The sequence below is a fragment of the Thunnus thynnus genome, chromosome 12 (genome assembly GCF_963924715.1).
Source record: "Thunnus thynnus chromosome 12, fThuThy2.1, whole genome shotgun sequence".
Taxonomy (NCBI): Eukaryota; Metazoa; Chordata; class Actinopteri; order Scombriformes; family Scombridae; genus Thunnus; species Thunnus thynnus.
In genome coordinates, this window is record NC_089528.1 from 5,335,088 (window position 1) to 5,361,773 (window position 26,686).

General features: G+C 38.5%; 1 protein-coding gene and 1 long non-coding RNA gene across 4 annotated transcripts in view; one reads left to right on the plus strand and one right to left on the minus strand.

The window, feature by feature from the left end:
* Window positions 1-26,686, minus strand: part of brinp2 (bone morphogenetic protein/retinoic acid inducible neural-specific 2) — a 245,159-nt gene that overhangs the window by 59,789 nt on the left and 158,684 nt on the right. For all 3 annotated transcript variants that reach the window (XM_067604962.1, XM_067604960.1, XM_067604961.1), the window contains one exon: window positions 11,508-11,613. In XM_067604962.1, the coding sequence (XP_067461063.1) occupies window positions 11,508-11,613 (106 nt within the window). The remainder of the gene's footprint in view (window positions 1-11,507; window positions 11,614-26,686) is intronic.
* LOC137193665 (uncharacterized) lies at window positions 19,572-25,166 on the plus strand. Its single transcript, XR_010930872.1, has 3 exons — window positions 19,572-19,839; window positions 23,351-23,506; window positions 24,460-25,166. It is a non-coding gene; the product is annotated as an uncharacterized lncRNA (long non-coding RNA).

The window sequence follows — 26,686 nt, forward strand, 5'->3', positions numbered from 1 at the left end:
GTCAGAAGAAAGAAATTAGTAATATTGTTTTGTCCATATATATGTAACTGTCATTATTTACTGTACATGTGCACCAGATTATGTCCAGATGAGTCTCCCAGTATGGTTGCTTTTTGACCATTGGTGGTTAGTGGGTTCAGTTTGACTCTGTCTTGCAGCTACATACAGTATGTAAGCTGTCCAGCACAGTGTTCATTGGTGATGCTGTTCCCTTACATGTGATGGTTGTGTAGTGAAAATTGTGTAAGGTAATTTACCTGAAAGAATGGTTTAAGTCTAAAGTAACACGTTCTGTTTTATATGTCACAAGTTTGAAAACAATACGTAGCTTCTGACTGGATGAACACTTTACTTGACTTAACATCTGTAACTGCATAATCAGCGTTGTCTGTTCTATGTGGCTGTCTGTACAGTAAGGCCTGAATACATAGTCACCCATCAGCTCATGGAAAAACACATCTGAATATCATGTTATTTGTTTGAGGATTTGGTCCTTAGATGTAAAATATCAGAACCACCAACTGTTTATTGCAGTGTAACTTAATTCGCATTGGACTCTAAACACTATTATCTTCCACCAATACTCCCTCCATGATGATAGAATACCTCTTTACACAATTTAAACTAGTACAAGATTTACACTGACTTTCCCCTCTAGTTTATAATACTGTGGTATAATGATAAACAACTTCACATGAGAGTGAAAGATTTTGCGACTCACTTGTGGATTGGCTTTGGTTGTGTCCTCCAAAGTGAGTTTCAACCTTTCACCTGCCTGATTATATGGGAACAATACAGTAGCCCCAGTTGTTATGGGAGTAATTGTGCAGTCAGAAATTGTAAAAGAGAGAAATTCTGTTCTGTGTATCCTAAAAACTTAATTGAATTTTTATACAGAACATAATAAAAGGGGAGAAGGAAAATGGGCACAATTTATTCAGCATGGCTGTCAGGCAGGGTGAGCACTCATCAGCGTCTCCTCTTCCTCTCACCTTGCTGCTTTTCACCTTTGACACACATGTCATAATTGCAGCAGTATATTAGTATTCAGCAAAGTGCCCATCTTGTTCATCATGCAATTCACACCTGCTTATCCAAAATGAATGAAAATGCACATTTCAATATGTCACATAATATGTCTAAGATGACTATTATCCCCCGTTTGGCATTTCATAACATTTAAAGCCACACAAGGCCTTAAAGATGCAATTAAGCCTTGATGAATGTCACTGAGGTGGGAATAATATGGCAGGCTTATTTAGCTTGAAAGAGGCCTTCAGTATGACTCTTTCTGAATTGTCAGATACACATAAGCTCTGAAAGGGAGATTAGCTGAAAAGGAGTCATATCCTTGAATATTTGAATGGAAGCAAAAAAAGAAAGCCTTTTCACCAAACACGCAATCAAGTGTGCACATCACTGGGTGAAAGTGTTCTGTATATATGAAATTTACAAAAACTTAGAGCCTTGCCAGCCTTATTTTCTCACTTGCCACCATGTCGTTTTTAATTAATTCAGTTACATTTTCCTCTGCCCATGTATTTATACCCTGACATTTATTTTTCCAGATGAATTTAAAATATTATGTTTACAGTGGAATCAGGAGGTCTACTTGAAAACAATGTCAGGGAGTGTCGCTTAAAAACTTAGGTTTTGTGTAGTTGTTGTATTGTAGTTGGATTATAATTAGTTCAGTAAATTATTATTTGTAAAACGTATATTCAAGGTACCATGTGGAGTGTCTGACCACTAGCGGCACTGTGGAGCAATGTTTTGATGAAAGGGTCCCAGTTTTGTTTGTATCTTGTGCTAGCATTAGCATGAGCACGTTGGTGGTGAAAAACCATGGATGTATTATAAGACTGGATACTGGACTTCATGATGGCACTTGTGTCTCTCTGCATAGTGCATGGTGTCCTGTCATCAGTTTTACCGATGATTCTTTTAATGTAATGGTGGTATACGAAGAAAATGTTTTTTGGGTTGTAGGAGATTTTTAGGTGCAATATCACGTTTAGCCACTAGGGTAAATTGGTCATGCGTGATACACTTTCCTGTTTTAACATTATTCTATTGAAGTTGTGTCAGATTGAAGTACTCAATTTCATAATGTCTGTTAAACATATGAATTAATTTTACAATGTTTTGTGTGTTGTTGTTGTATAGTGTCACGGTGCAAGTCCGTGTCCTCTAGAGAGGGTTAGGGCCATGACCACAATGAGTAGACATGCGGGCCCTTGGACAACAGTTTCATTCTTTGGCTGACTGGTTAGCGTAGCCATCTGTGCACCCAATGATCACTTAGAGTAACTTATAATCACATTATAATGCATTATAACTGTGATTATAATTCATTATAAAACTATTATAATGTCTCACAACTATGAGAATTATAATACACTATGATCCTTGCAAAAAAAAAATGTCAGTGAGTGACCAGCATTTATGAAGTATTATATTTGACCTTATAAGTCATTATAAAATGCTTCATCATTTGTTATGATTATTATGTGTTATGATTATTGTTATAAAGCATTATGAATGTTTATGAGTGCTTATAACTATAATTATACAGTGCTATAAACAGATTATAATGCATTATAAGTATGTTTATAATGCATTATAGACATGGGCTTCATAGAAAGTGTTACCAAGTAATTTACATATGTAATCTGTGCAAAAGATGGACAGACTCCAAATGACGCAAAATATTGCTGTAAAGAGTGTGATTTGTGACACAATGATATAAATGATAGAGCATAATATGAAATGATAGATAGTTTTTCTCTCGTCACACGATATCTTCATATCTCACAGCCCCATCTGAGAGTTGAAATTTACATGAATTTTAAAATAAATTTTAAAATTTTATTAATTACCTACAAGGCTATTCATAATTTGGCTCCAGATTACATTAAGTAACTTTTAACCCCTTACAGCCCGGACAGGCCTCTAAGATCTGCTGATCAAAAACTGTTACACCGATCACACTGAAAACCAAGGGTGACTGTACATTTTCGGTGATGGTCCCTTGGAACAGCTTTCCCCTCAGTGTGAGATTGGGAGACCCCACTGCAGCTTCTGAATGCCTCCTCAAAACTCACTTTTACAAAATGGCTTACACTTAATGTTTTCCCTTTACATTATCTCATCACTTTTATATTTCCTTTTTATATTGTTATGTTTTATGGTGTTTTATTTAATTCTATTGTCATTGTAATTTTAGTTGTGCTTTTATCTTGTGTCATCATTTTAGTATTTTTATATGCACTATATATTTTGCACTTGCACTGTTTTATATTCAAGGCTTGTTCTTTTCTGGAATTCTATTTGCTTTATATGAACTTATTTCTTTTGATTTGCACCAACACTTTCACCTGTTTTATGTATGAGCTGAGTGCTGCTTGATATATTTGCTCTAATGTTCCTATTTCTTGTATGTCATAACGGGTTGCTTACATGGGTTTCTGATTTTTTAAACTCCGTAAATAGTTTTTAATCTGGAAAGCATTTTGTGCTTATGCTTAAAAAGTGCCATATCGATAAAATTACTATTATTTTGACATATAATCACACAATGGTCAGCAAAATTAAAGGTACCCTGTGGAATTTTTAACCACTCTGTTGGTTTCACGGTATTCTGCTCATCGACATTTGGTGGCAGTAACATGCCAAACAATGCTTCCATGCACCAACAGAGGCAGTGAAGAAGAAGAGTGCAAGCTAGTACGATGTAAACAATGCAGGATTTTAAATATTTGAAGAATTGTCTTTACAAATATTTTATGAAATTCACTTTGTTAGACCTCAAGCATATACAAAATGTGTATTGGTGAGAAACAGTGAATGTAAACATAACTTTTGTTTGTTTAAATGAAAACTCCACAGGACATCTTTAAGCTAAGGCTCATAAACCTCTCAAACAAGAGTCTATTCTGAATATCACAAGAAATGCTGTAGTTAGGAGGGCATGATGATTAAGAAGGGTAACACAAAAAAGTTTCTGAATCAGCTTCTTTTCACTCATTATTATGCTTCCAAATCGGTACCTTCCTTTGTATTCCATTTTGATTTATTGCCCAGTCAAAGTTAGATAATAATTCATCTAACATTAGAGTCATTTTATTAATTACATACTTCTTTTTGGAGGGAGTATTAAGACAATCATTTAGTCACTCAATGAATCAATCAATCATCACTCCTACATACTGCAAGTGCTACCAAGTTTAATTCCATACAGAAAAAGTCAAGTGGACTGAGTAACTGAGCTGAACTTGCCTTCTGATGAACCCACCCCAAAAAAAGAAATAATTTTAAAGATTATGACTGAAAAAAATTGGCATAACTCCGTTTCATCTGTCTTCTTTTCTCCCCTATTTTTAAGTCATCTTTTCCCAGCTCCCACCAAGTATTTCAGGAAAACTTTTAGGGTCATTACCCATGAGGGTTTGCTTCGATCCAGCCACAAATTTAGATCCCCCCAGTAGACCAGAAATAGCAGACACATGGTTCCCTCTGTTTCTATCTCTTCTATCTCTCAATCTCCAGCAGAGACCAAACTTTTCATTTTGGGCAATTTGAAGCTCTTAAGCCTCCCCTATGATCACCACCCCTCTTTTATCGCTGTCTGTCCCAGTGTATGTGTTTTGATGTCCAAGTGTGTTCTCTTTAAGTCTCTGCTTTGGTGAGTGCCTTGTCCACTACATTGGAATGCACTCTTGGCTGTAGACGAGATGGTATTGGTACCCTTGGACTGTGTTCTCGCTCTCAGCGCCCCAGGCTTTGGCAGTGACCCAGCTTTAATATACAGTACAGTACATGGTCTGGCGCAGATGCTGCTGTATCATGCACCCTCGCACTGCCTCTCTTTATGCCTTTCTTTATGCCTGCCTGTCTTTTTCATTCTTACTTGTGACGTTTCCATCTGTCACTTGAATTTTCTGCAGACTTGTCGCAAAGAATGAGATGCACATTTTCCTCAGCTGGGTTCCTGGGTTGTCTTGTGCTCTCTTGTGATAGTTTTGTGTTCTGTCACAAAGATTCAACAACATGGTGGATGTATGCGAAATTCAGGGCAGTAAGGTGGCAATAGATGAGGCCTGTTTTGTGTTGAGGAAGTTAGATTCTATAGGCGTTTCAGTTAAAAGGGCAAAATGCCTCCATAGCCACAACTACTTTTTCAAAGGATGAAGTTTCATCTGGCACCTGGACTCTCCCTCTCATCTCCCTCAGCCTCTCTATATCTCTCCCTCTCTTTAAATGGCCATTTAGGGCTGTGATGTCATCAAAAAAGGTACAGATTAGGAATTGGCAAAGAATTTTCTATGCAGCATTATATGATCGGCTGAAATGACAGGTGGGGTGCTGAGAATTTGTTTCAGTGACTGCCCAGACCTGGGACTGAGCAGAGGGAGGCACTTGACAGACCTCTCACCATGCAGGAACTCAAAAGTGTCATACAGCGTGTGCCCCTAGGCACTGTTCCCGCAATTGATGAAATTCCATCAGAGTTCTAAAGCCATGTTCGGGGTGCTTTGGAGGAGAATTTGTTAGAGGTTTTCCTGGAGTCCCACTGAGAAGGCCACCATGCAGCTATCAGCAGGCAATGGTGTCATTTCTGACTAAAAATGTGGGGCTTGCAGATTCATTTTATTGCTTTCATTATAAAATCCTTTCAGGGTAATGCACTGAGAGAGTCTGACTCCATGATACATCAGGCAAGCCTATTATGTTCCGGGGACATAATGTATGTTAGACACTTACAGTTTATTTCTGTCACCAGGATCTTGGATAGATGGGAAAAGAATGGAAGAGGGGTGTTTTAGTTTGCTGGTTATTGCTCAAGACTAATACTATGACTGTGTGTGCTACACACATTGTATTTATTTCATTTTATGAGTTTGTGAAGGTGGAGAGGGTTTCATTTCCAGGGATAGCCTTTTGTATTCAGTGGCTTGTGCGATGGTCATGGTCAAGATCTGAACAGTTTTTTGAATTTTTTTGATTTTTTTTATGGCGCCTTTACTCAACATGCAGAGGTTTAGTACTCAAGTGACACTGTGATTTGGTGTGACAGCTACCATGAACTGAGGGCATTCCGATCATAATAAGTCAATAGGAGGTACAAGGACTATGTTACCTTAAAGCTAGTGTTTGCAGGAGAAGACTAGTGTCTTGAAAATTCTAAAGACTAAAGAAAAATATGGAAAAAGAGGTTAAGAACAGGGAGTGAATGATGGACAAGGTTATAGCCAAGTTATCTAAATAACAGCGGTTGTTGCAAATGTCCTTTGAGGATAGATTCATGGCTACAAATAAACTGTCTGCCTCTGTTTTCTGGCACCAGTTCAGTGCGCTGGAACCCCTGAAAGACCTTCTAAGTGTCAGAGGAGGACTAAAGTGGCAGTTGTTCGCCTGCCAGTACAGGAGGAAGGCCAAGGTGTGGTGAACTTACAAAGTGGGTTTTGTTCTTTCTAGCCACAAGTGGAACAACGCTTACTGTTTCAGCTTGATATCTGTAGGCAGGCTTTTATCGGCCTAGTATTCCTATGAATTATATGTATATTGCAATTCTGCAACTCAAGATGCATGTGTAATGCTAACCTTCAGTGCCAATGCAAGAAGTGGTATGACATTTATGTAGTAAGGTAGGTGTGGAGGTTAGGGTGTTGGATGGGCATTTCATTTTCTAAACCACATTATTTGGAGGTAAAACGCAACATTCACCCGAAATGTCAGTTTCAACTACAGCAAGTACCTTAGGTCAAAGTAGAACCAAGAAGTCAGTCTGTAAACTATGATGGATCTTCACAAAGTACTGTCTGTGTAATGACTTCACTGTTTGCCTCATTTTTTTTCTTCCAAATAACTTTCTGTAACTCAGGAGGGGTTCTGTCAAATTGCTTTTAAGCACTGTTGCCACATTCCCGAAGCTCACAAACTCATCAGTGAGTACAATGTTACCAAAAGGGATGACGGCCAACATCCCCCCCAAAAAATATGATATTGTATATGAAGTTCTGATAAACCAGAGTTACTCTGAAGAAAGAAATTATTTTGTAAAACCAATGGGTTGTTGTAGTTGCTCACATGGCGCACTGTGGTGAGAGTGGGATCGCTACCTTTGGCTTCGTGAGTGGAGATTATTAACTAAAACCTAACATAACCCAATTTATGCATTGATTTTTGGATAGATCTGATAATGTTCCTGGACTCTTGATGTGTTGATGCCACACTCATACTCAAGGACACCACCCACACACACATTAGTATACACAATGGAGCTGCACAACTAATAACCGAAGAGGTTTAATTTCAAAGGCAAAAAGACTTGCAAAAACATTCAATGAAAATAATAATGATTGTAACTCCACTTCAAAGCATCACTCTAACTCATGGCTAAAGTCAGGCTGTTTTTGTCAACCATTAATGATGAGAGAGGGGTAGCCACTGTCGGCAAAGCAGTGGTCTTCATCTCACAGAAGCACATATGCACACACACAAACACCCAGAAAAAGCCTCTAAGGTACAGTACACAACAACACAGGCAATCAGAGTTAGAGATCAGAAAGAGTAAGAACAGTGGTGTGTTGGAGTACTCAGGGAATAGAAAATACAAAGAGATTTTTTTATCTTGCCTAGAGAATGTACAGCACATAGCTTTAGAGTTTCTACTCTATCACTACTACATGATGTAACATTTTTATGTCCTATAAACATAATACAATTTTTTTTTCTTTTATGCTTTATCAGCGGTGCAGAGGCTAAAACAAAGAGAGACTGTGTAGTTAAAGTGTTTCATCCTGTTACAATGGAGAGGTTCAAATGTAGGAATTACTGAAAAGTACTTCCTGCCAGGAGGCCAACATTCGATCCAGGAAAACACTTCCCATGGCATTATTAGGAAGAGTTAATGACACCATATTTTAAAACATCCTCCTCCACAAATACATGTTTCACCCGCATCCATGAGTTTCTATCATAATTGTTCTTTAGAGACTAGACACCTAAATACAGACTTCATTTAGAACTGCAAAGACTAGAAACAACTTGCAAGACCCAATTTCTCTCAACTGGTCTGCCAGCTTTAGAGTTCTGAAATTGTAGTTAAATGGAACCCATCAGGCTAATTGGTTGGAGTTAGAGGAAGAGTGTGCCCTTGGAAATTTCTGTGGTTGGACTTTCTCCAGTTCCATTAATAAAATCAACATACAACAAAAACATCATACATTACATTAGTAAATAGAAAGGGAAATTAGGTCTGCAGCTGGGAGCTCTTTCCCTCCTGACACCACATCTAATAATCACTATTATCTGGAAAAAGGGGAGCTCTTTCCACCATTGACAGCACTTTATCTCTAAGGAATATATATGGGATTTGTGTAGTGCATGTAAGAAATCCAATAGTTTCCAGCCAATACAGGAAAAATGCAGTTAAGTTACAACTAATGTCTTAATATACCCACATGTACACAACTTCCATAGCACTGGACCTGACAAATGAGATGTCTAAGTTCATTCTAGAACTAAAATAACAACATTGATTGTTCTTAACTCTTCTGAAACATTACAGGCCTTTAAAACCCATTTTCTTAATCAGCTTATTAATAAAAGCGACAGGGCTCTACATGAGCAAACTGGAATCTCCAACTAGTTATTTAACATGAAAGATGCCTGAATTTGTGCTTGTCTGTAGAGCTGCTGCTGTATTGATTCTTTCCTTACCACACAAATTAGCCAATGCATTCAAACCATTGCGGTAACTGCCATAAAAAATCATTTAAACCTCAGATGTTATAAAATAATTGGTTCCTAAATATCCTATTGGCCTGAATATAAGGCGACCCTGATTATAAGACGAACCCCCCCGAACCCCCCTCTTTTCCAACAACTGTTTTTGGAAAAATACTTTTTGAATATAACTAATGTAACTACATCACATTATAGTTACATACTCACACACTCTCCTGCCAGGCTCTTGGAAGCGGTCAAAAATTAATTTCTCCAGCAGTTAGCATTAATACGACTGCCTGTTTGTCTTTTTCAGCTCCTTATCATCTGGGACAGTGGTATTTGGCAGCTTGACATGTTCCATTTCTGCAGTAGAAGATGCTTTGGACTCATTTTCACTCTCATTGTCTCGTTGACTCGTCATTCTTTATGTTAAGCATGAGAGAATAACTAAAGCCCCATCACTTGATCACTACTCGCTTAGTGGTGAAGCGGCGACCAGCTTGACTCTGCGGTAATGCCATAACTGCAACAGCTCTACTTTTTTGTTCTCTTTTCACAGCTTTAAAGTGAATGGTAATGTCCTGGACAAAAGGAAATGTCAAGTATTTTCATGTACAAATGAGAAATGACATAGGAATTAGAATCTGATAACAGTTGTTTGCTTGTGTTTGTGTTGTGAATAAAATCAAACCATACTCACTGTCCTGAATAAACTGATTAGCTGAGTTTATGAATTTACAACTAAGGATATATTTTTTTACAAACTTTATTAATTGACTTCTTCAGCCACCTGGGAGCAGCAAAACGAGCTGTAAGAATGCTGTAACAATGACATAACCTTATATAGTTGATACACTGAACATGTTAGCAAAGCATTGGCATGTCAATCAGACATGGATCTACATTAGCATTCAAATGCAAGTCTAATATTCACTCTCCTTTTGGCTCTTTTTTTGGTCTCCTACAACTCAAATAAATATCTCCTACGAATATCTGTCCCTTTAGTGGCTACATGCTCCACTATGTTCAACAGCTAGTGGCTAACTTTTGTCTGCTGCTGGGCAAGTAGCGCACATTGGGTTTATAAGAACTTTTTCACTAAGTGCTGCTGCTGAAAACAAGGTTGATGAGAGCCATGAGTTGTTGTGGGCCGTACAACCAAAATATGAGTATGTTCTGGATTTATTAATACCTGAAGATATGATATATATGAAACAACAGTCTAAAATACATTCATGCAATTTATATAAATGCCTCACAATGTCTAGTCCAATACAAGGTTTTACACAGAAATTACGAATCTGAAAACAAGCTATGCTTTGAAATTGTTGATGCTACACTGCAGTCGGATTCCATGCTGATAATAATCATCATTTCTGAAGTGCAGACCACACTGACTGCATTCCAACAATACAATTGCCTTTGGTTATAGAAAAGCAAATTATACTTCAGTTTTGGAGAAATCTGAAGTGCCCACTGTGAAGCAGTGGCTTGGTGAAATGTGTGATACCTTACGCTTGGGAATAGGTACAGTCTCAAGGACAAATTTAAATGACTAGAAAGTTCAGCCCCCTTTGTCACTTTTTTAGATGAGGTTACAGATCAGCACTAGTGATTATTCCTTATATGACAGCTCTTAAAAGAAAGGGCAAGGCCGGGTGGACAGGGAGGATAATGGTATTTTGATATTCCCTTCTTTTCTTTATGCTCTTTTAATCTTTTTGTCCATTAGGCACTCTGCCTACAAGCCTCTTCTGTTAAAGTATGTGCTTATGTGCCCAAAATCTAGGAGAGAGTTGAATCTCATTTGAGCTTCAATAAGAATAAATCACAACAAGTAGTGGCAATAGACGCCATCTATACCACTGAATTGTTAACATTTAAAGTGATACAATACACTCAGAATCTTTTTTTCAAAGTTTTTTGTTTCTTGTTTGTGTAGACTAAAAAATTGGAACAAGGTGATTATTATGAGGTTAACTATGAAGCACAGTGTCTTCATAAGGAACATGTGAGCATAATAGACTGTGATGAGTGTGTTGGCGGAAAGAACAGTGGCAATATAATGCTTATTATATTGAGAAAAATGGAGCCAAACGCTCAGTTACAAGACTTAACAAAAGAAAGAAATATTTAGTTGCAGCCTGCAGTGACTTTAAAGTTCACTAATGTTCAGGTTCAGATCTACGATCCATGAGCAAACCAAAACTGCCTGTCCACCATGTGTTTGTGTTAAAATAATCAGATATTTTGTTTATAAAATTTTGTGGCTCCAGCCTGGTGCATCTGGTTGATAAATACCACATGTTTGAGGCAGAATGTGTCACATCTGCACCTGAAAAACATGCGCAGAAACCTCAGTAAATCTGGCCCTGAGTGTTCCAGGTGTAGTTGAAAGGGTTAGGTTGGGGTCAGTGCGGCCAGATACGGTCCATCTACAGCCCGGTAAGATAACACATTCCCCGTGAGACCGAGAGCCAGTCAAGCAGAACAGACATATAAACTACTGCAGTGTAAAGTAAAGGGTCATCCCGGCCAACTACTACACACTGGAGGTGAGGAGCTTGGCAGGTTGGTGGATGGTTGGTGGCAGTGTGTGTGTTCAAGTGTTGGTTCAAGTGTGTGTGTAGGAAAAATCCCATCTCTTCAGTGGACCTTATCTTCAGGGCTGTGACTATGTGTGTGTGTGCATGAATTGAAGATGGATGTATATAAGAGAATGTATGCGTGTGTGTGTGTGTGTGTGTGTGTGTGTGTGTGTTATCCAAGCTTACCCTTTAGGTGGATCTTATTTTCCGGGCTGTGCACTAACACCGAGCTAACTGAATCCAAGCTGTCGTAGTTACTGCAGCCGAGAGGGCCCGTCCTTGTTTCGGTAACCTAGGAAACAGAGGAAGGACAGATCTATTTACAATATATGCATACATACAGACATACATACATATTATATATACAGTACTGTGTAAAAGTTTTAGGCACTTTAGATGTTTAGATTCATATCCATAACACAATACCATCAGAGAGGTGTCTGAATGGTTCCAAATTCATTCTGCAGCATGACAATGACCCCAAACATACAGCCAGAGACATAAAGAACTATTTTCAGTGACAAGAGGAACAAGGAGTCCTGCAACAGATGGCTTGGCCCCCACAGAGCCCTGATCTCAACATCATGGAGTCAGTCTGGGATTACATGAAGAGACAAAAGAAATGAGACAGCTTAAATCCACAGAAGAACTGTGGCAAATTCTCCAGAACACTTGGAACAACCTTCCTGCTAAGTATCTTGAAAAACTGTGTGCAGGTGTACTGAGGAGAACTGGCACTATTTGAAAGGAACAGCTTGGTCACAGCAAATATTGATTTGATCAAGGTTTTTTCTCTTTACTGATGTATGTGTGAGTGTGTGTGTTTTATGCCACATTAGAAATGAATGAGGCAGATGTTTATGGAGCTAATTTCCTGTCAAAACTTAACAAACAAACAAAACACATCTTACAAATACCCTATGACTTACTAACAAACACTGTGGTTTGCAAATACAAAACACCATTAACAAACTTCTCTGCTCAACCTCTTGGCACATTTAAATTGACTCATAGCGCCAACTGCTGTTGTGGAGGGCAAATTACTTGTGAGAAAATCCTCAGCACAATCATGGTGGAAAGATTGTGCCAAAAGTCATGTGATATTTTTTTTTTTGACTTTGTAGGATATATATTTTTTGTACTTGTAAGACATGTTGTATTTGTTTCTGAAACATGAGCATGCATTGGTTTGTTAATGGTGTTTTGTATTTTCAAACCACACTGTGAATCATAGAGCATTAATAAAACATGTTTGTTTGTTAAGTTTTGGCAGGAAATTAGCTCCATAGCTATTGGTTCCTATTTCTAGCAGTCAAGTACACAGCTTGTGGCAGGTAGAATGTGTGAAGACAGGCAGAGGGCTGGATGTGGCAGAGCCCTCTGACAGCAGAGAGAACTATTGCCATCTTTTGCTTCACTCCCACACCTGCAGCCACAGCTGTCTGCAATGTGCTGGCTGTCTCATGGAAAAGAGTGGAGGAGAGGGAGAAACAGAGAAATGTGAGGCAGGTATGTGAAAAGGATTTTAACTTTGAAGTATAGCAAAAGAACCGCCACAAAGGAAGGCTGAAGCATATCAGTGCAGGCTTTACAAGATTTGATTACTGTTCTGTGTGGCAAAGATACAAGACCGATATGTATTACATTCACTTATTTGATCAAATAATAAAATGCACTCAAGGAACTCGGAAATGATCTAAGTAAAAACACGTGTTGGGCTTCATACTTACATACCAGTGCATGAGACAAAAGCAGGCCTGCATGCAAGTCACATAGCCTATATTTTTTATAATGAATAATTATCTCTGATAATCATTAATTATTGCTAATAACCAACCGTGCTCCTCACAGATCGGACAGTTATGTCCCCGACAGCTGGTGCCCGAAATATTGATTGATATTAATAATCTCTTGATTTCATAATTTACAATTCTCTATGATAATTATGAATTATTACTAATAAACAAACACATTCCTACCAGTACCAACACACGGGATACTGTGAGATTACGAGACCATGATGGTGAGATGTGAGATTCAACATGGCGGCACCCGGCTGCTAGTTCTGATTCTACACTTCTGTTAAACTCCAACCAGAAGATTCATAACTTTTCGGACACTGCCGGACTTTTTCCAAATAAACACAGGACTACACAATGCATTTTCAGAGTGGAGGACTTAGAGGAATTTATCAAACATTACTACTACAAGTGTGCAATGGAGGAAAACAAGAATCCGGACAACCAGATCAGCAACCGACGACCTGAACACCATGACATATAAGTCAGTGTGCTCCAATCTACAAATAAAAAACTGGATGTTCTTGGCATGCTCCACCAGGAGATTAAAGACTTGAGAACAAGGAAATACTTGCTTCTCAGATGGACATAATCAAAAAAGAAAACAAAACACTGAAAGAAACAGTCCTCAACATACAAACCAGAAACATGCATAACAGTCTTATTTTTTATGGAATCCCTCAAAGCACAACCGACAATCCAGAAACCATGGTCAAAAACTTCATGCACACTGCTCTGAAACTCACATCAGAAACCATCAACAAAATACCATTTCACCGCGTACACCGACTCGGACACAAATGTAAAACAGACCTCATCCCATAATCACTAAATTTGAATGTTTCCAACAGACAGAACTCGTAAAGAACAAGGGACGAGAGCTGAAAGGAACATTCAGCATCAATGACCAGTTCCCCAGAGAAATAAATGAACCGCAGAAAATACTTTATGCCATCCTCAAACAGAACAGACAGAAGGGCAAACAAAGAAGGACAGCTATTCTCCACCACCACACCCTGGCTCTTCTGAAAGGATAAAGACTAACAAAAAACAACAATATAATTTTTTTTTATTTTAAAAGTCACTACATGGACAACGTGAGCGTTGTTTAACCTTCATCACTTTGGCATATAGTGTACACTACCACTCATTCTCCCTCTTTTTCTATCTCCCCTCTCGTTTCCTCTCTCTTTCTATCCTTCTACACACACAAACACACTCCACTACCTCATCTTTCACCCTAGTACTTCCACCTCTGTCTGACTGCCTCTCCTTCTCCTCTGTCTTCATCTACCTCCATGTGTCTGGTGTACTTACAGTATGTTGATGAACCTGTTTGTTGTGGATGTTTGTTTTGTTTCCTTTTGTTTGTTTGTTTTTTTTACATGGAGACTGACCTACTCCATTACCTAATAGTAGGGCAAATGATTATCACAATAGATACTCCATCCATCCATCCATTTTCTTTATCACTAGCCAATCTCAGCTGACACTGGGCGAGAGGCAGGGTACACCCTGGACAGGTCACCAGTCAATCACAGTAGATACTGCGCTAATCAATGTCATTTTTGTGAAGTGGAGGTTCATCTCACTAGAAATGTGGACCTTAATAAAACTCATTAAGTCAACACACAAGTTTAGTAGTTGGAATATTGGCCAGCAAATCATATTGAAGTTCTTCATCATCTCACTAGAATGACTACTTCCTAGTCAGTAACTCTGTTATATCACAAATCAGCAACCCTGAAAGTTATCCAGGTATAATCTCAGACCATGGACCAATCAGCTTCAACCTAGTGCATGAAACAGACCCAACCTTTTCATGTAGGTGGCGGTTCAACACCTCACTCCTAACAGACAAAGATTTTAACAGTTTTCTTTGTAGAGAGAGAACATCCTTCATGGAATTGAACGACTCTCCAGAAAAATCACCATCTGTACTTTGGGAGACCCAAACAACATAAACTAGATCTTCCATGATTACTTTAAGGAATGCCACACCTCAAGCATCGACTCATTTCTTGACAACATCAGTTTTGGTACCTCATATCTCCTCTGTTTTTCAGAATGGTTAATGAAATCAAATCATCAGAAAATATACGACCACACAAGAATACCGCTCTCATTTCAGTTCTGCTCAAACCCAACAAAGACCCAACACCCACCACCAGCAACAGACCAATAAGCCTAATCGACTGCGATCTCAAAATAATGAGTAAAGCACACGATACAGCTCCAGTGAAGATGTAGGAGGCAACAGGTCAGGTTCATCAAGTGCAAGATACACTGTGGTGAATTTGTGAGGCGGTATGTGTTCTGTGTGTGATTGGCATAACTATGTACAAATGCATCTGTGTGAGGGTGTGAGGAGGAAGATAAGTAAGTAACGATAAAGAAAGAAGAAAAAATTGGTCTGAGAATATAAATAAGTAGAGTAATGGAAAGTGAAAAGAAAAGGAAAAAATTATGTACAGAGTGGGGGCCCCTTTGCCCCAAAGCGCCCTTTTGTCAAGTCATACATTATCTAGTTTACATTTATCTTTATGGAAACTGTCCATCATTTTACAGCTGTTAGCTCAGACTAGCTTCTTACCGCAGTGTCTGTTGTAGCTTCTAAGAGCGCTCGTTTTGTTTTCTGTTTGAACATTGTATCCCCATATGAGACACAGGGACAGCTGTTACTGTTAACAAGGAGCTACCAACAGACCACCGCCCACTCCAGCTACGCTGGTTTTAAACAAATGAACCCTCTGCGCTGAAGCTAGCCAAAGCTAGCATGCAGCCTGGAGCTGCTTTCATGAGATAGACAGATGAATCAATTCAGAGGATCATATATGACATGTGCGGTATTAAATTTAATTTTTGACAAGAGACAACAAAGTAAGTAGCTAGCAAAAGCTCTTCAGTGGAGCTTAATTTTTTAAAATGGACTTAAGTGTTGTTTTAACCGTCCAGTTTATCTGCTGCTGCTTTACATTACTCTAATGTTAATGTAGCTTGATAGTTTGGATAACTTGACTGCTGACACATTCCCACACAGTGGGTATTACTGTAATGAAAACCATACAAGTTCAAGTCCTGTTTTGCGCTCACTCAGACTTTTAAAGGCTTTTTACATTTTCAGACTGAGTGAAGGAATTAGGCGAGAGGAGACAGAAGCGAGGAAGTATTACAGGATGAAGAAAAACGTAGAAAGTAAAGAACTGATTCAAGATTAAAAGAGAAAGACTAAGGAGGAAAGAAAAAGGCATCAGGTGATGGAGAGACATGAACACAGTCAAAGCAGGAAAAAACTTACAGCTTTATCTAGATGAATTAGTTCTTTAAATATTTTTAAAGGCACAATCTGTTATCCAAACATAAACTGAAAGACATCCCCACCAACAAAAGTCAAAGAATATGATTGAAACCTGCTATAAAAGGATTTACAGAGCTTTTAAAGCAGATACTAACACTACACAGCAACTCTATTAACATGATGTTTTCTTGCTGTTTAAAGCTGTTAAAAGGTTGTTAACCTGTTGTTGAAAAAAAAAATCTCTGTGTAAATATTTAATACTTGGGAGACTATTTTTATTCTATTCTTTACAACTGAAAATGACACATCCCAGCTCAGTGGATGTTTCTTATTGTTTTAAACCTTGAAGATGTGCTGACTAGAAGTAGAAATAGCAGGAAAGTAGGCCTACTGTATACATCAGAAAAAAATCCAGTGGGAAATAATCATGATTCATTTTGTTCTCATTTTGTTTGGGAAAAATGTATATTGAGGAATCCCACAGAGTTGAGTCTTTATTCAGTGACATTTCCATTTTAGAGCAATTTAAAACCCAACATCCAATAAGGTATTCCAGCCAAAACATCTTCTGAAATAGCAGCAGCAAATGGTGACCAAGGATTTATTCATATTTTTTCCACTTGGAGCTGTTAAATATAGATCTCAGAATGTTTTCTTAGTTTTGCAGAAAAAAAAGATCTAAATTAATGAAATGGCAGCCATGTGCTGCTTGCGCCTAACTTGTGTGGTTTCTTTGAAGATTAGACTTTATAGCTGTGTAGTTTTATCTGTCTCTTGCACTACTTTTGAACTCTGTCTCTCCATCATTTTTAGCCGTATTTTATAGTCTTTAAAGATTCTCGACTTTCCATCCCAGTTGTTGTATGCCTTGTAGTTTCTTAAAACTTCTTTGTAATTATGGGATTTGAAGAGCTACATGTTATGCTCTGGATCAGAGATTGTCACTATATCAAAAGCATATTCTTTGATTAGAAACAATAAGTATATGCTAAATGTCTTTAAAGGAGCAGCCTCTTCATCACACTGGGATTTTTGTTTGTGAAAGCAAATTGTTTTATATGCCAGTCAGTCAAATATTATGAACTTAGTCCTTCAGACAAAAATACTTGAAGCCTTGGGCTGATCCTGCCATTCATTTACCCTAACAATAACAAAAGCTTGGTCCTCAAAGTTTGTGATCTACACTGTGGCCATTTTGGTTCTCAGCTCTCAGTGTGTCTCGTCCAGCCAGCAGATAATGTTACCTTTGGCTTAGTGATGTTTAATAGGTGCCAACAGGACATGGACACACACACATACATGCCTTCATGGCCAACAGTGGATTATCATTCTACACCAGCCAAGTGTAGTGACCTCTGTTTCTGTTCATTTTAAAAGAACAAAAATAGAAGATATTTTCCCATAATATTACTGCAAATGTGCTTTTTAATTTTTTAAAAAGAAATTGCCAAGAGGGGACTTGGATCCTTGAGCGATGTCTACGTATCAAAGAGGGGACTTCCTGCTTAGCGGTCCCCTGTTGGTGAATGTGTAATGTGCTGAGGTCCACTGTTGCATACACACAATAGAGAGTGAATCAAACTGCCCCTCCGACTTCATAGGATGGGGGACAACTTTGAGCACCGGCACCCTCTAAAGGTCTTGGCATGGCCCTGATCACCAGCCACAGAGTTTGGGGGGAGCATCAAAGGGCAGGCCCAGGGAGAGGCAGCAGGGCTGGACAACACAGTCTCATCGATGGTCTCGTTATATTCAAATAAAAAGATAATTACAAAAAAAGTTTAAGATGCTAACACATTAACAGTATAGCACAGTATTTTCATATGTTGAGTTCATGTCATGGCTACAGAGAATACTAATTCATGGTGGTAAATTGTGTCCAGTATCAGTGCACAAATTATTCTAAAACGCAGGTAACCATAGCAACCATACATCTGCTTCAAGTTACTAGTTAACTCTCGGGTAAAATGGGCCTAACCATGGGTTAAACTGACTATGAAACATACTTCGGATGATGACATGAACACAATTTTTTTCTTCTCGTAAGTGGCCATTGTGTAATATGATAATACACTCTGAGGTGTCCTGATCCCAAAAAAATGGACTCAGAGGGGGAAACATGCTTTGCTTCATTTTTTTTTTTTTTTTGGTTACAACCTGTTATTTTTGTGTTTGGACACCCTGTTGTGTATTATTGCTTACTTAATATTGTAATATTTACAGTGAAAGAATTTTGGATCTTTTTGAAGAGAGTAAAACGTGGGCGTAATGTTATTGTCTATAGTTAAATACACACATAATTAGGAGACAATGACATGACATGTTCTTCTCAGTTTGCAAATTAATTGGATCTTTATTTTTTTAAATGATCTGACATTGATATAACAACTACAGTTGGCAGATTTCCTCCTGCCTCATCCACATCTACATCTTCATCTCAGAGTACTAGATGCTCTTCTTTTTGAAGAGAGGTCTAATATCACAATACAAACACTTCAAGATGCAGAACGGCAAAGATCAAGGAGTAATAAAACTGTTCTAAAGACAAAGAGGGGCCCAACTCCTTATCAGCTGCCTGATATCCTTACAATTTCTGTCACTTGATCAAAATAGTTGTACTTCTATACATCTCCATGCACTCTCTCACACAGCCTTACTCTGCCATTCTGTCTTTATCTTCGGAGACTTACAGTTAATATGTATGCCTCAATAAGAACTAAATAGAGTCATTTCTCTTGCACTAATAAATAAAAGTTACTCTCTTAGCTGAGGAGATGTGCCTGAAATTTCTACCATCAAGGTCAATGAAATATTAATCTTAGCAAATATCTGACCTGGATATTAGTGCTGTTGAAATACTTGTCATGGAAAATATGATAAATAAATAATATCCTACATGGCATGTTGTGTAAGATGCTCTGGTGTAGGGCTGCTAATTGAGGAAAGAAAAAGAGCAGGCGGGAAGGGAAGAGTTGGCAAAATCTGCTCCTCAGTCCTCTGCAGCCACACTCCCTCATCCCCAGCCCTCTGCCTTGCTCTCCATCTCTGTCTACAGCCCCTGCTCATTTCTCCCAGGCCATGTACTTTGTTCCAACTCCGCCAGATTCCCTTGGACTTTCCCTCCTATCCCCATCTACACACCTGTTCCCACTTCTCATCAGTCCTGCAGTTACTCGGCCTACTCCTCATCTGCAACTCATTCCTTCGTCAGCCACTTACTTCATGTACTGTTCCAGATCCTTTGTTCCCTCGTCAGATCGTTGTTGTTACCATGTTGATTTTTGTCAGTCCTTTCGAGCTTCTGTTTTCAGTTACCTGGACCTGTAACATATCTGCACCTGCTTGCCTGCCTGTCTGGACTTTTTCATATCTCATCCCTGCAACTCTGTGGATTTAACACTACTGCTGTTTGGACTTGCCGGTGAGCTTTTTGTATCTTCACTTTTGACAATAAACTCACTGAACTGTCTCTGCCTGCCTCTATAGTCTGCATTTGGGCCCTTCCCCTGCTGCCTAATATACACCACCTGTGACAAGAGTAGAGTAAAAGACAAAAGATGCAAAGCTGGGGAAGAAACGTGAGAGAAACAGAAATGCTCAAAAATCAAGGATGAGACAGAGAGAACGCAAGGAATAAAGAAAAAAAAGCAAGAGAAGGAAAATAACAATAAGAAAGAATGAACAAGGATAATAGCAACAGTTAATTTAATGGACTGAGCGTTCGAGATAGGATAATTAGCATAGGAAGATGGATATGGCCCCTGGCAAAGCCATTCTCCAGCTAAATCACACTATTTGGCAAATGAAGCAGTCTGTTCATCTTAAAACAGCCTTGTCCCTCACAACTTCACACTCTGCCTTGCCTTAAGATTGCATCTATTATCAAAAAAAAATGGAAGTTACCCTTCAAGGCGCTACAGAAGATATATATCTCAAACATCCCTCAAATATCTAAAAAAAAAAAAACCAGACCGCTGAGATGTAGTTAAAGATTAGCAAGAGATAAAGGCGAGAAGCAAAGGGAGATTAGTGAGGGGGAAAAGGGATGTTTTGGCTTGTTGTTTAAGCCACAGATGTGGTCACAGATAATCTGCTTTATTAACAGAATAGACTCAACTGTTGAATATCATTCATGTATCTGTATTGACTGTGCAACAAAATCAGTTCTGTTAAAGTGAATTTATAGGCTCTACGGAATATAAGATCACTGCAAAGTAATGAGTGGATGCTAACAGAAGCACATTCGTTTTGCTGTTGCAAACTGAGGCAAGAATTCATCTGTGTGAGATAAAAAAAAAAAAATTCAGCTTGAGGGGAAAAAAATCCCAATTATCCTAAAGCTGTATCACTGATAAACATACAGCGATAAGAAGAAAAGGAGAGCTAGCTGCCTGGAGAAAAACATCACATAAACACAGTGTACAGTATGTTGCTAGCTGTTTACAGTTAACATCTGCACAGTGGGGACATTGGCTGTTTGGGTGAATAATATAGACTTCACAAACAGCATAGAGGTGTTCAATATATGTATGAATACATCTTACACACTAAATCTTCAAGCTGAACTCTCTATATCAAGTCATCCCTGACCGAATCAGTAGCTTTTAGCAGTGAAGCTCCTGAACAGTGAAAGAGGTTTTCCTCGCTGTAATCACTCCTCCTGGTCATACTGGCTATTAAAAGATCCCCTTCAAATGCACTTTCAGTGTAAGTGAAGGGAGCCAAAATCCACAGTGTGTCCACACAGTCATTTTGTGAAAAAATGCATTAAAAAGTTCATGTGAAGCTTATATGAGGCTTCAGAGTTTCCTTCAGATTAACTTTTAAATACATTTTTGCACAGACGGAGGACTGTGGATTTTGTCCCCCATCACTTACATTATAAGAACATTATGAAGGGATCTTCTAGTAGCCAGTATGAACAGAACAGGAGGAATGATTATCTATCAATCAATTAATTAATGAATCAATCAATCAATCAATCAGACTTTATTTGCATAGCACTTGTCATACAAACAAAATGTAACACAAAGTGCTTCACACAATAAAACAATAACCTCCCCCCCATCCACACAGAAAGCGATGAATGACTGTGTAATTAATAAAGCTCTCAATAATGACAGCACACAATAAAAACAGGAACTGAGGAAACATTGTCATAAATCTCATCAACTTGTGATGAGGAAACAGCAGAGGCAGGATTAGAAATGGATAAAAACTCAAAATAGCAAAATAAGTTAATAATAGAAAACAAAAACAAAAAAATATGAATAATAATACAATAAAATAAAATAACAGGATATACCAAGAAGTAAAACAGACTAAAATATAAAATCAATAAAGTTTAATTAAAAGCCAACTAAAATAGCAGGTCTTGAGTCTGCTTTTGAAAATATCAACATTCTCTGCAGCCTTCAGGTCTTCAGGAAGGCTGTTCCAGAGATGAGGACCGTAGTAATAAAAGGATGCCTCACTGTGGGTTTTTGTTCTGACTTCAGGGCTAATTATAAGGCCATTACCAGAAGACCTGAGGGATCTAGAGGGTTCATAGGCTAAAAGCAAATCTGATAAATAGGTAGGACCAAGACCATTATAAACCAACACAAGGATCTTAAAATCAATTCTAAAGCAAACAGGTACCCAGTGCAGAGACTCTTTCTGGTCCTAGTCAACGCACGTGCAGCTGAGTTTTGAATTGTAATTGAGCTGTATTCTTTTTTTTCTGCTGCTGGATTTGAACTGCGGATGTTGAGGTTATGCAGCATGCGTCTTAATGAGCAGGCTACGGGAGCGTGGTGGGACTGTCCTTATGCACTTTTGCATCAAGCATTGAGAAAAATCTTGATATTTAAATCTTTGCTTAACCTTTAAAGTGCATAGACCATGTAGCACTGTGAATATATGCTTTTTTTTAAAAATTCTTGTGCCATATTGTGGGAGTCTTCGCTTCTAAGGAGACATGTAAAAAGATTTAAAGGAATGCACATGGTCAAAGTAACTTAGCTTATAATAGTTATGTTCAAAATTGTGCAGAAGTTCACCTGCTTTGAAGCTGCATAGACAGAGTTCAGGTGGGTTATTGTTTCCTGCTACGGAAAACACCACCAGTGGAGATTCTGGGGAAAGTTCAGGAGTCTCATTTATAACCGTTGCATACGCACAAAACAAATGGGACCCCTGATCACTAAACAGAGAAGCACAAAGACAGAATGACTGCCATTAAATGTCTGAAGTAAAGCATCTGATGCACTTATTTTGAAGTACACCTGTTGTTTTAAATGAACGTGCAACAAAAGCGTTATGAGGCGTGTCAAACCGCCTTGATGCACCAACTCCGACCCTTTTTCGATTTTGGAGCGTCAGATGAGGACCCAGCGACCAAAGCTGTTTTCTTTGCAGCCGAAATAGCTCAAGCCAGCTGAGCATCGGCGAGCAAGCACAAAACATTATTTTCTGATTGTTTCACAGCAGTTACATTCTAAAGCACAAATAAATAACCATCAAACACTCAACAGATGTTTTACTGTGGAAACAGATGCTCTTAGTTGAATTTTCCTCCTCTGTATTTCTCCTTTTCATTCAGTCATTTCATCCAACTGATGCAGCAGTTAATACAAACAACAAAAAGGACAAATCTGTGTTGGCATTTCAAATCTGATGCCTGCAGTGCGCCATAGCAGCATCAAATGACACGTGTCAATTATTGCTTGTAATGAGTTTGGGCCTTAAATCATGCTGGCTGCAGGAGTGGTTTAAGAGCTTTTTGGATGTTTTGGTATTTTTCCCCCACCATTAAAACTTGTCACCCGTGGATTCTATTGTAACAGACATGAGTTCAAGCTGACCACAATCACTGTTCTCAAATAGAAATTGTGATTTTAATTCCCCATGAACTGAACTTTCTCCCATTTTTTTCTCCCTGTTTGTTCTAGAATCCACAAATGAGTCAGATCCGATAAATTTCAGCTTTGTTACAATGGATACACACTGGGCTTGTTTGTATCTCCTGTGAGGAACTTCAATGATAATCCACCAGAGAGTTGCCACCCCCGGTTTTACCTTTGTTAAAAACTCCCAAGAGCCCTTCAGTGAGTGGATTATTCAACCTGGACCACTTTGATTTTACTGTTTATTCAACAATGTGCATTATTCAAACATGGGTGCTGTGTATGCTTTCTAATGATTCCTAAAAACCTGACATATACATTTCAGCAAATGTAATCTCTTTTATTATTTCTCTGACTAATACATTTCTGCTCCTGTTTCAGGGGTCACAATACAATTACTGTTCAAACTAATTGGTACAGACCATCATTCTTATGCTAATTTACCTCTTTATTGGTGTAGTATGTCTCAAAAAGTTGCACTGTCCTGCTTTTACCTTGTGCTGAAAATTAGATTTGAATGAGCTATAAGCTAACTCTGGTGCAGTACATCAAATCTATGTTTAACACTCTACATGGTCCCAATAAACACAATACAACAGCTTCTGAAGCCCCGGAACAAGCAAACAGTTATTTATGGGCAAGTCTAGATAACCAAGCGAGCAAAGTGGGGAACTGATCCAGGGTCCCAAAACCCCAAATCCACCAGCTTCACTGCATGTCAATTGCTTTTTGGTAATTTGATTAACTGCAGATTTGTTAGGGAGTTTGTGCCACTAAAGTGACATATCAATCAAGGTGGGTCTTGCCTTATAACTATTTTTGTGTTGAGCTTTTGTAGAGGGATCCTACGTCTAATCTTAAATTAAAGAGGGCATATTATGCATATTTCCAGGTCTATGTTTATAATCTGAGGCACTGCTGGAATATCTTTGCAACTCCTCAGCTCAGCCTCTGTCTGAAACAGGATTTCACTTTTTTTTCTCATTCTTTACTCAAAATATAAACTTCTCGAATGCATCCATACATGTTTGATCCCACATCTAGCCTCTACACCAGTCAGTCTAGGCTTCAAGCCACTTTTGCCTACATTTATCCTGAGGGCTTTTGGTGCTGTCTGTATCCTGTTCTCATGCTGTTTCTCTTGTTCCTTGCAGTCCTGTCTGCTCTGTCTCTGGTCCCTGACAGCTTAACACTCACAACACACCCTTATTTGAGGAAGAGAATGGGGGTCATCCCAGGTTGGCCCCGGGGTCAGCCCGGTCAGCCCTGCCAGCGAGACGTCACCGCAACCTGCTTGTTGGGCAGGCGTTGACTCAACTCTGGAGATGGTCCATTTCAGGCACACCATGTAACATTTACCTCCTGTATGTTCACCTCAGGTTTTGGAACTTTAACATAGACGTCACACATAACCAAAAAAGCATGACATATCCCCTTTAAGATCTTAATTATTTTAGTGTATATTGTGTTTACATGTGCAATATTCCTGAATCAGGTCTACCACTAACTTATTGGCATACATAAAAAGTGGGGCAAGGTTGCATGACAGGACAGGTGTGCTGTTTGCTGTCTGGGTGTCTGCCATGTGAAGTCTGCTGTGTGTGCTGTTCATGGGAGCTTGGAGATGACGGAGTACCTTCAGTACACAGTGCACTATGTGCGATGCTTGGTGGGTTTTTATAGGGGCCCAACAATAGTTTACAACTGGCCCCCCGATAGGTTTATGGGCATAATGAGAACAAGTAATGTAACAAGTGGTGTGATGGAATACAGGCTGGTGATATTCTATAGTTTCTTAATGTCAACAAATCCAATGAAAAGACCAACAGCAGCAAGTAATAAAATATAGCATATATTTATATATATTTGTGATGTGTTTGTCTACATTAAGAATGAATGAACTTGAAGCCACACACAGGATAAGGAAGTTGGTAAGTATCGAGGGACAGCAAATAAATTGCTTACGATTTGTTGACAATAATAAAAACATAGAACGTCAGAATGATCCTTTCAGAAAAATGAACCACACACTGAATGCTACAATATGAGTCACCCTGTAAACTGCTGGATGAACAACCCAGAAGGCAAGGCAACTTTATTTATATAGCCTATTTCATACCAAGCCTATTGTGTGCTTTACAGAAAATTAAAAAAGAACATTGTCGAAAAACAATTACAGTTGTTAAATAAAAACACCGATGTGAGGATGATAAAATTATAAAACAATAAAATAATAATCTAATAAAATAGATTAAAAACATGTAAAAATGAATATTAAAACTATGTAGACACATATAAATTAAAACAACTGTAAAGACATTAAACACATGAAAGCATGATAATGTAAACACATAAAACACGTCTAGTAATTAAAGCATTTACAATGACTGTGTTTAGGTTTAAGTTAGTGTTCAGTCAAAGGCTTTTGGGATGATATGACATCATAAAGTAATATTTTGACACCACAAGGATGGATTATAGAAGATTAAAATCATAAAAAAGTGTTATGATTTCCTATGCAGTTGTTTTTCAAGAGTATAAAACCTTTATTTTCATAACTGTATAGTGATCAATAAAGGTGTTTAATAGAACATGTTAAGGTTTTATGGAGGTGTAAACTGTCTCTCTGCAGTTTCCCTGTTGATTTTAACTCTCGACAACAGCAGCGCTGTGGTAAAAATACTCTGCCTCCCTTTGCGTCAAAGAGAACCAGTTCCTCTCTCATTTCCAAACGGCAGAAGTCACACAGATGTTACAGAAGGTGAAGGCTCCAGAACGATATGGTCTAAACTGAATCTGTTACTGAGCTTCCTCTACTTTATTGCTGCAGATAAAGATAATGTATTTCACTCCCACCTCCTACTCTGCGCTACAGCGACACAGAGCCCAGAGGCGTACATGGACACAGGTCAAGTACATCCCACTCAGTGTGGCTTCCTTCTCGGTGACGAGTTGATCTGGCAGAACACAGCGTGGCAGGTGGCTTGCATACCAGAGATCCTCATTTAGCAGAAACATTTAAGGAATGCTCTTCTCTAAGTGGGAGTTACTGTGTTGCTTGTTGTGTGCACACTTGTAAGCGCATGTGTATCTGCGTGTGTGTGTAGGCGGGTGTGCAAAATCTCTGCGATTGCTAAAGAACACAGATCTACCTGACTGCAAGTCTTCAAGCAGAAAAGCTGTTCTATTCCTGTCACCATGGACAGGTAATCATGTTCAGATGTTCATTTTTTAGTTGTTTTTTTCACATTTGGAAGTGATATTAAATTTACTGCGTGGATGGAAACAAACTGATGCACATATGCTGCATATTTCTGACAAGAACTCATCTAAAAGTTATTGGTAGTTTCTTTCTAGTAATTTAAATGTGTATTCATTTTT